The 10,423-nt window shown below is 35.5% G+C and overlaps 1 protein-coding gene across 1 annotated transcript; it reads right to left on the bottom strand.

Annotated features, from left to right (window-relative positions):
• Positions 1-1,555: 1,555 nt before the first annotated feature.
• On the bottom strand, positions 1,556-10,142 carry ABHD10 (abhydrolase domain containing 10, depalmitoylase). The gene is made up of 5 exons (XM_081953326.1): positions 9,954-10,142; positions 7,909-8,092; positions 5,757-5,868; positions 4,405-4,542; positions 1,556-2,185 (listed from the first exon to the last, which is right to left on the bottom strand). The coding sequence occupies exons 1-5, from the start codon at positions 10,120-10,122 to the stop codon at positions 1,850-1,852; spliced, it is 939 nt and encodes a 312-aa protein (XP_081809452.1). The 5' UTR covers positions 10,123-10,142; the 3' UTR covers positions 1,556-1,849.
• Positions 10,143-10,423: the final 281 nt, after the last annotated feature.

Genomic DNA, 10,423 nt, shown 5'->3' with positions numbered 1-10,423 from the left:
TTCATACTAATTTCTAATTTTTGTGACTTAGAATATTTTACATGTAAAATACACCACCACCACCACTCCCTCATATCTGCATTACATATACTTGTCAAAGTCCTTCAAAAACTATGTGCTTAGGTAGTTCTATTTGCAATAGTTAGCAACAAGATATCTACAAACTGCCATATACTTTACTATTGAATATTTGAATCTTTGCTTTCATGATCCATGTAACCTCAGTTTTGCAGCCGAAATGGAGTCAATGTTTGTCTTGTAACATACGAAGTCAGCCATTAACAACAGGAGGTTAGTAATTTACTGAACTCCTGTTGTTATGGCTGACTTTTAATGGTACCTGAATTTATTTTCTGTTCAACTAGGGAAAAACAATCTTACATATACATAGCTTTTGTAAGAAATAAAACTTTCAATAGCATTGCCTAATGTTGAACAATGTTTCCTAGGAATGATCAGGTAAAGTTAAAGTATTATGTAGGTCAAAAGGCTTTATACAAATTAACTTTATTCTGAGGATCCTTATCACTTACAAATAATAGAATGGTAGCTCAATGTATGAAATAACTGAACAATTGTATTATACATTTTAAAACTACCAGTAGAAGCAGTCCAAAACAGAGTTTTGACCATTTATAATTAAGGTTGTGTAAACATTAGTTTAACTTTCTATTACAGCAGGTTCCAACTTGTGTGAGTGGCAGGCCAGTGTGCATGCACATCTGTGCAAAACTCAACTTGTACAAGTTGAGCTGCATATGCACACGTGCTGGGATGCTGCTTGTGGGGACCAGTCCTAAAAAGCCCCAGCCCAGTAAAAGGCCAAGGCCCGGGGGTTGGTGACCCCTGTTCTATGACTCAAAATTCAACTTCTTACAAGCAATGCATAGTTGGTAATGATCAGGTAGTCTCCCTCAGACAGGGCATTACAGTCAAAATTGGGACATCATACAGGAAATTAATCTCAAAATCTTCTGTAACCTTAAATAACAGTAAATAATCAGCAAATACTAATAATATTGTCAATGTGATCCTTTTCTCTTTTGTTTATTTTTAATAAACAACACGTTTTTGCAATTGATTTAGTGCAACATTTCCAACTCTATGCAGGCAATATATTTAGAAGAAAGCTTCACTAAAATCTATATAGATAATTCTGCTTAGGATGTAATGTTATCAAAGGAATTTATGTTATTGAAAGTTACTTCTTCGATGCAAATTGCAAACCAAATTGTTTCATAAATTTCTATTTCCTGAAAATAACCAGTATTTCAAAGTAATCTGTCTTGAGTACAGGTAGAAAGTGGGAACATAGAAATAAAAATTAATAATTAAATTAATTCAATACATAGCATACTTATCCCTAGTTTTTTAATATTTCCCAATGCTAAAAAAATACCCAATTGTATGCGTATACACATAAACACACATAAGAAATAATTTTAATTAAATTCTAATATGCACAGAAAACTTATATTTTACAAATCAGTTGGAAGAACAGCATAGTTTGCATTTAAGGTATAAAAAGGAAAATAAGTCATGCTGCACCCGAAGATAAAAAGCATACTATTTATTGACATTAATATATCAGAGTACAAAATATTAGAAATGCATATTGCATAGTGATGATTTGTATGTGGTATAACGTGGTTAACAGTAGCATTTCTTCACATTTTATTACTTGTGCAAATGCAGCATTAAAGAAATTATTGTATTTACAGAAAAAAATAAATTAAAAAATAAGAAATACTTTTAAAGCTCCAGCTTGTTCTAGTTGACCAGTTACCTTTTGAAATTTTCTTTTTCTCTTCTAGAACAATATGTAAACTTATATACAACACAATTCATATTAAGTACTTAGCTGCTCAATTAAATCTTCCACAGTATACACAATAACTTTGATATCATCTTTCTCTTTCATCCGATGTTGGCCAGATTTGCGGAGAATTATATCCACATCTCCACTGACAATATTCTCTGCAAGTTTCATAGAAATCTGCCATGGAATATCTTCATCCTTTAAGCCATGGATAAGTCTTACAGGACACTTAATAGGTAGCGGACTGCTCAACACACAATGGTTTTCTGCTTCCTGAATGAGTTCATATGGCACAGAGTAAAATCCTTCTTCACTGTGTTTGGTTGTGAGTTTCCATTCACCCTTTTCTTCTATTTCTTTTTTTGCCTAAGATGTTAAACATGTGTAAAGTTGATATACTGGAAAGGCAAAAATGCAGGAATGGCACTTCATAAATGATGAACGGCAACGTTTTATAAATTAGTGCTTTGAGACTCAGAAACCACCATTTTACAAACATACCCACAAAATGTTCTCAAAATTATTATTCATTGGCTAAAAACTGATCAATTTATCTTTCTGAAAGAGTGTTCTGGTTCACATAAAGTATTATTTAATATAAACTTTAGGAGACTTATTAGACCTATCATAAACCTATCTATACATAATATTACTTCCCAGCAATAAAGACTTATTTATTTATATATTTGGCTGCTTATTTATTCCTCAATGTTTACAGCAAGAAAAACACAATAAAAATATAACAGCCAATGAAAACACATGCAAATGAGGAAATAAATCAGCAACCAATTATTTCCCAAAAGCTGTTTTTTAAAAAAACCATTTTCTGGAAGGCTAACAATGAGGGTGCCAATCTAATTTAGAGAGAAAACTTGTACATAATATGGGGACTGAAACAGAAAAAAAATTGCAAAAATGCATGATCCTTTTCATTTGCCTTTCACGGTTTTGCTTTAAATTATGCTATTAGGAACATTAGGCTACATCCTAATGAACTCTACTGCTCTTTTAGGCAGAAACATCCCTTTTTCCAAAGAAGTGTTATATTCAGGAGCTGTGGTGGTGCAGTGGTTAGAATGCAGGCTAATTCTATGAGTCTCATAGGCTCAAGATTGACACAGCCTCCCATCCTTCCGAGGTGGGTAAAACAAGGACCCAGATTGTTGGGGGCAATATGCTGACTTCGTAAACCACTTAGAGAGGGCTGTAAAGCACTATGAAGAGGTATATAAGTCTAAGTGTTATTGTTATTACATGGAACCAACTTTTGTTCTGGTTTGTCAAGACAGCCAAAGGGGACATAGAGAAACCTCCCAAGTGATGCAACTGATATAAGAGGGAAGCCTTTTTTTTTCATTGGAGTCCACTTGTTGAAAAAATAAGCAGATAATATTGCAGGATGTTGCTCCAGGAACTACCATAATTTTCGGAGTATAAAATGCACTTTCCCCCTCCCTAAAAGAGGCTTAAAATTTGGGTGCATTTTACACTCCACCCATTCACCAGCTCCCAGCCTTCTGCCTCTGTGCGTCCACTTCCTGACAATGGTTTGCATTTTTGGAGCTCCGCGCCTCACATTTTCAGCCTCCAAACACTCAGTTCGAGACCGGCTCAAGGTTGTTGGGATTGGCAGAGCACATCGCCACCGATTGCCGCCTCTGTGCATCACATTTTTTGCATTTTAGGCTTTCCGCATGCCACGTTTTTGGCCTTTGTACATCGTGTTTTTAGGTGCCGATGTGCTTTGGCGATCCCCGCAGTCTTGAACTGGTCTCTAACAGAGTGTTTGAGAGTTGAAAACATGAGGCACAGAGCCCAAAATTGCAACCCGGAACAGCTGCTGCCTTGTCTTACCGCTTCCGTGCTTCACCTTATTTACTTAGTGGAGCTCCCTCCGATCAGCTGTGCTTTAGAAGCTTTCTCCAATGAGGGCAGAACGAGAGCAGGTGCACTCACTCACAACCAGCAAACTAATGTGCTGAAGCTGACCAGACTAAGGACGCTAGCCAAATGATTACTTTTTTTTTCTATTTTCTTCCCCAAAAACTATACTTCAGAGCATCTCATGCTCCAAAAAATATGGTATATCAAATTCTGTCCATGAAGAGCAAGATTACATTGAATCTGAGAGTTTTATCAAAAAAGGTTCCACCAACTTTTTTCTGCTCAACATTTTCTAATAAGGTTTAAATCATCATGTTTTATTCACTGGCTTAGATTTTTCATTGCCTCACACCAATTCAATCCTTTGGGTCTTCACCTGAATCATACACAACGGAAAACACAGAATGATTGCACTAAAATTAATTTTGATAAATTGAAATTAGATGAAATTTTGTAAATTCTGAAGCAGAGTGAAGCAACAGTTTTGGCTAAGGATTTTCAACTTGGTTTGTTGTGATAACCCTAAGTTACTTCAGTTAACGAAGTATTTTAAAAGGGGGCTTTTAAAAACATTACCACATATACTTTACATAATAAAAGACTATTACTCTTCCTAATCCTCAAGTAGTATCCCAGGTCCTTAACTAGGATTGTATATTCAAAAAACATGAGGGTACTTGCATTTGAATATTGGTACTTACTTCTAGAGGAAGTTGTTGAAAAGTTGATACAAGATGGTCTGCAGCTACAGCTATTCCAACAAGTGCAGCTATTTTTTCTGGACGGGCAATTGCAGCATGAAGCATCAACCATCCACCCAAACTGGAACCAACTAAAATCTTAACATGAAAATATTAATAGCACTTTTGTTACATAAACAGACATATATATCAGTACTTAATAAGGTAAATGATAGAAGCCTATGAAATATAAGTGTTATTGAACATGGAACTGTATTGATTCACGGTATTTTACATGTCTCTTATTTTTAATAAGTCAATATATAGTAGGCCTGTTCACAGTACCACATAATTTTAAACTACAGTTCAATAACCTTACTTAATTTGACAATGTGATCTAGTTTAAGGAGGTTTTGATTATGTGCCATCAAATCATTTCTGACTCCTACTGACACACAAAAGAAATGTAATGAAAAAAATATAATTAACTCAAGACCCCATTATTTCTTCACATAAGCAAAAATTGCATAGTACCATGATATTCATTCATCTATTCTTGGCTCATTTGGAGATAAACAATAGCACAACCGTTAAACTGGAACTTGTATCCCTAAGGTTCTTATTATTTAGCATAGTTTCAAACTTTTCTGACTGTGTTCTTAAAGCAGTTTTATTTAAAAGGCAACTTTGTAGACATAATAAGTAACCATCGTCAATCAGAAGTTAATTTTATGAAAGTATTTTGCAAATCAAGACTATATTTGCCAGGATGACAAAATGATCCAGGTTCAAGAGAAATAAAGTGATCTGCATTGTACAAAATTGTCTGCATTCCATTGTCAGCAATTCCTTAAAGAATATATCTTTCTTCCTAGGCTTATGTAAAAGCATTATTTGTTTTGAAGGAATGCTAAAAAGTGCTATGAGTAAGCCTAGGCAAGCTCTAAACCACCTTTTCTCTTTTAAGCATGAATAGTTGAACAGTCTTTATACCAGCTTCTCTAAAACAGCAGCTACTGTATGAATATATTTAGGGGTGGTTTCCGGCAGTCACTGCCGGTTCGCTCATGGCAGTGCCCCACGCATGCTTGATACGTGCGCATGTGCAGTGCAATAAAAATTGCGTAGAAGCAAAAAAACAAGATGGCGGTGCCTTTGGCGCCACCCAGAGAACTGGTTCGGGAGCATGGCAGGCCTGGGTCACTGCCGGTTCCAGCGACCCAGCCTGCCAAACCACTACCGGTTGGGCTGAACTGGGCCAGGCTGAACTTGTAGGAATCCACCACTGAATATATTCATCAATTTTCAAAAGAAAAGAAGGAAGGAAAAGTTGAGCAAACAATATGCTTTGTTTAAAAATAAAGCTAGGCAACCTGTGGTCCCTCTGTGAGTTCATCCAATACTGAAAGCACATCTTTCCGCCACTTTCCTAAAGTACACTCTTTTACAATGCCTTCTGAACTCCCACAGCCTCTGTAATCAAACCTGTGAATTAAAAAAAGGAATCCAAATAAAATTGGGTTTTACAAGCAGCACTCAATGGGGCTACCAATAGTTATCAAAATAAATATGTTATAATTTCTGTTCACGCAAGATTTGCAGCAGAAATATTCTTGATAATTGATGATACATACAGTACTGACAACTGAAGTCCATGTCTTATTATTCTTTCACCGTCTTAATACTATCAACTATATTATCTCTTGGAACATATGGTTATTATGCAAGTTCCAATCCTAACTGGCGGAATATTTTATTATTAATAATAATAATAAATACTATTATTCTTCTCATCCTTCCTAGTACCTATCTCTACTCTCTTATGACTATAACCATCTTGCTTGTATCTTTACAATTTATATTGTTTATTTGTTTCCACTGTTTCCCTGAAATAAAGGGTCTTATTTGCTTTTGACCCCCGAAATAAGCACTTGGTCTTATTTTCGGGGAGGTCTTATTATTTTTGAGGTGCAGGAGGCGGCGAGCGTGGTCACCTCATGGCTGCTGTTGTGTTGCAATATTTCGAGAGAGGCTTATTATCCGGGGAGGTCTTATTTTTGGGTAGTATGATTTGATTGCTTATTAGTAACTTATGACTATTACTTAGTGTTGTATCTTATGATTCTTGATGAATGTATTCTATTTTATTTTTCTTTATGTACTCGGAGAGCATATGCATCAAAGACGAATTCCTTGGGTGTCCAATCACACTTGGCCAATAAAGAATTCTATTCTATTCTATTCTATTCTATTCTTCTATTCTATTCTATTCTATTCTATTTTCTTACTGTGGTAGTGTATGGCTTGATCTCTTGGCTGATTTTGTCAGAACCCTAGTTTGCACCTATGGTTTATATTATGTATACCAGAGATAATTTGACATGTAAATGCTGGATTGTTTAAACTTTGCACTTCTTTTTTTACTAATGTTAATGCTAAATCACTGAAGGACTAAATATGGATGGAGATTAAATGCAGGTAAATAAATGGTAGCTCAGTTCTGTCAAAACAGAAACAGTTCTGATAAGCAGATGAAGAATTTTACAAAAAAAGAAGTATAATCACGTGATCTGAAGTAGTGTTTCTGAAACGTCTTGGGATGCTCATAGATCCAGTACTAGACTACATTTCATCAATGACCTGGAATGCTTTATATAGCCTATGTCATTTAATGTATCTTTTGAGAGATAATTACAATAATTTATACCTTTATAATTTCTAATTTGGATTACTCTGATGTTTTTCATGTTATGATATCTTTGCTTTTATATTTCTTATTATATTCCATGATTTTATTATTATTCATTTCATTAATAATTATAGTTTCATACTTCAACAGACTCTGGGTATCTCATAAAATCTAAAAATAAGTTAAAACAATGAAAGCGGACAAAACAAAATAGCTTGGATTAAAAACAGCCATTAAAATACACTATGACAACCCTTCCATGCTGTCATACACATGACTACACAGCCAGGTTTTAAGGGCTTTACAGCACCTCAGGAGAGTGGATGCTATCTATATATTGGGGCATTCCTATTCCAGAAAGTGGGAGCAATAACAAAGAGGACAAACTTCCTAGGTTCCACAAATGGCAACAGAGAAAGGACTCGGAGTTTGCTCACTCTGTCTGAATGTATCAAATGACAGAAACAATGGGAGATGGTCCCTTGGATAACCTGGTCCTTGTTGATCCTACCTTTATACTTCACTATCATCATTGCTAGAGATCTATTATATGTCACACTTTCAATAGCGGCTAGGTTTGGATAAAGAACCCACATAGCAGAAAATAAGTTACCAGTTCCACTTTAGAGGGTGGTAATATTTTATACTAGTTTTTCAATTTAATGAGTGGAATATCATGCAAGTGTTTTTAGCAGTATTGTTAGTTTATATATAACATTAAGGTACCCGACAGGCAGGATTTATAAATTTAACAACAAAGCAATAATTTGGAAAGTCATATATAAATTAGTTAATTACATATTACCAATCAACAGGAAGATTTTTAAAAAATATACCTTACAAAAGAATGACCAACTGATTTGCAGAAATCTTCTAATGCAAGTGCCTTTACACCATTCATATTTGAAAAAATACCGGGCAGGAAGACAACCCCTGGACTCCTGCCTTTCAGCTTATTATAAGCTAGATTGGGTTGATCAGACCGGTTAAGCATACTGTGTGATGATTTCTGTTTACAACCTAAACAAAATAAATAAATACATAAGCAAACCATTCATATTTTGGTGACAATATTAAAATATTTTTATACAAATAAAAAGACACTGACATTGATTAAATTCACATGTTAAGGCTGAAATTCACAACTTTTAGATATGGAGTCACTACATAAAGTTTGGGGCATGTTTTGGGATCCCAAACACTTTGAAATGACATGGTTGAATCTAGGAAATTTGAGAAAATGATTCTGATTTATAATGTTTTATTAATTTTATATGATGTTCAACTCTTAAGTTTTACAATTTCCACCTATGCTCTTTCACAAATCTCCACATAGTGTATTTGTGGGAAATTCATCTGCTAATGTCTGACTTATTAACTATGTCTGATTTATAAACTATGTATATGTATTTATAAATATAAATATTTTTTTAAAAAAACTTTAAAACATTTGGAGGGAGTTAAAACTACTTAACCAGCACTTCCTGCTCATCACAGAAAGGCAAAGGTCAGAACTGTTTCTGTATACATCCTAACAAGTCACAAAATTAATCAAGTGTAGAATCTACCAAACAACACTCTGTTAGATCTGTGAATGTCCAATAATCTTTTGCCATAGACTAAAAGCTAACCAGCTCACAATAAAGACGTATTCCTTAATAAGTCCAGAATAACAGAGTTGGAAGGGACCTTGGAGGTCTTCCCAGCTTAGGCAAAAAACCCTACACCACTTCAAACAAATGGTTATCTAATCTCTTATTAAAAACTTTCAGTGTTGGAGCATTTACAACTTCTGGAGGCAAGTTGTTCCACTGATTAATTGTTCTAACTCAGGAAATTTCTCCTTAGTTCTAAATTGCTTCTCTCCTTGATTAGTTTCCACCCATTGCTTCTTGTTCTATCCTCAGGTACTTTGGAGAATAGTTTTGACTCCCTCTTCTTTGTGGCAACTTGAGATATTATAACACTGAACCTGGATTACAGATGTACTAGTCTACATAAAAACAGACACAATTCACACACTTAAAAATTTATTTATTTCAATAGTTGAGGCAAAAACAGGAATAAAAAATTCTATTTTTATGAAACCATGATTAATTTTTTTAACCCTTAACATGCAAAGGATGGAATTACAATTTCAGATAAGAAAATAAACAGTGTTTTGTAATAGTTTTACAATCTACTTGTTAACTATTTTCCAAGCTTACTGGGCTTTACAGGGGAAGAGATACAGGGAGACTTATGATAACTATTTCCAACTTCTTTCTTCCCTTCTGGAAATACAATCATCTTAATCACCTTCAGCAAGTGTGACCACACTAACTGGCTATTCCAAATATTGCATCTGAAAATCCTTCATTCAATAAACAGGTTTACAGCACTCCAAATATATGCATTACTGATTTTTGCTGTTAACAATAAAATAGCCTAGATCGCACAGGAAGACTCAAGACTTACAACTGCACGTGATTCAGCATTATTTGGGTATCTGGGCAGAATGCCTATAATATAATAATTTATACACACACACACACAAAAATAGCACTCTTTAACATGCTCAATCTTGAAGACTCCACGCAATGAAAGGGGATTAAAAGGGAATTTAGACTTCATTGAAAGAATTTACAAAGCGAAGCTCAATTTTTGGGGAGAAAATCTGTTTGTGATTTTTTGGGGGGAAGCCACTATGACAGAAGAATATATTCTTTTCCATTGATGCGTAAAAGACACGTGCATTTTCGTTCAGGCATCAATCGTGTCCCAATCTTAATTACAAATTAGCGCGAGTGGAGGCGTCTCCTCGATTGCTGCCCTTTTCGGCCGGCGGGATGAAAGCGGGATCTCAAGGACAGGCCACTCGCCTCACCCACTCCGCACTTACCCAACAACTGAGGGAAGCCTAAGCCTGTCCTAAGGGCGAGAGACGAACCCCATTTCTGCTTCCCCCGCGAAAATACTCTCGTAACGCCCGCTACTGCCATGTCCCTCCTGCCCGACGGCGGAACTGGCACACGCCTTTTCCTTCGGCTGCTTTGCCAGCGAAAGAGCATGCGCAGAAGGAGGGAGAGGAAGCGTCAATTAGGCATGCGCATAAGCCAGCTCGGTACCGCTCTTGGTGCACACAGCGAAAACCGCTTTTGTCTCTATATTGCATATCTCTATGAGGTACAATAGAGCTACAAGCCTGGTTTCTCTATGGTAGATCTTCCAAGTGAGAGATTTCTAAATTGTCAGACAAGTCTTTTTTCCCCCAAATTTTACTGGTGGATTGGTTGTTTACTTTAGATATTTTTTCTTTCCTGGTTTTTTTTCAACAGCTGACAACTGAACAGCAAGGACCCCCTCATTTAT

This window comes from Natrix helvetica (assembly GCF_964273705.1).
Source record: "Natrix helvetica genome assembly, chromosome: 4".
Lineage (NCBI taxonomy): Eukaryota > Metazoa > Chordata > Lepidosauria > Squamata > Natricidae > Natrix > Natrix helvetica.
This window is presented reverse-complemented; position numbering and strand designations above follow the sequence as displayed.

Bases quoted from the DNA above. Each gene is read 5' to 3' on its own strand.
- ABHD10 (XM_081953326.1), bottom strand. From the start codon at position 10,122: ATGCTCTTTCGCTGGCAAAGCAGCCGAAGGAAAAGGCGTGTGCCAGTT. The intron at 8,093-9,953 runs GTAAGTGCGGAG...TATTTTGTTTAG, and splicing joins AGGCTTCCCTCAGTTGTTGG to GTTGTAAACAGAAATCATCA. The intron at 5,869-7,908 runs GTATATTTTTTA...TTTAATTCACAG, and splicing joins GTTGGTCATTCTTTTGTAAG to GTTTGATTACAGAGGCTGTG.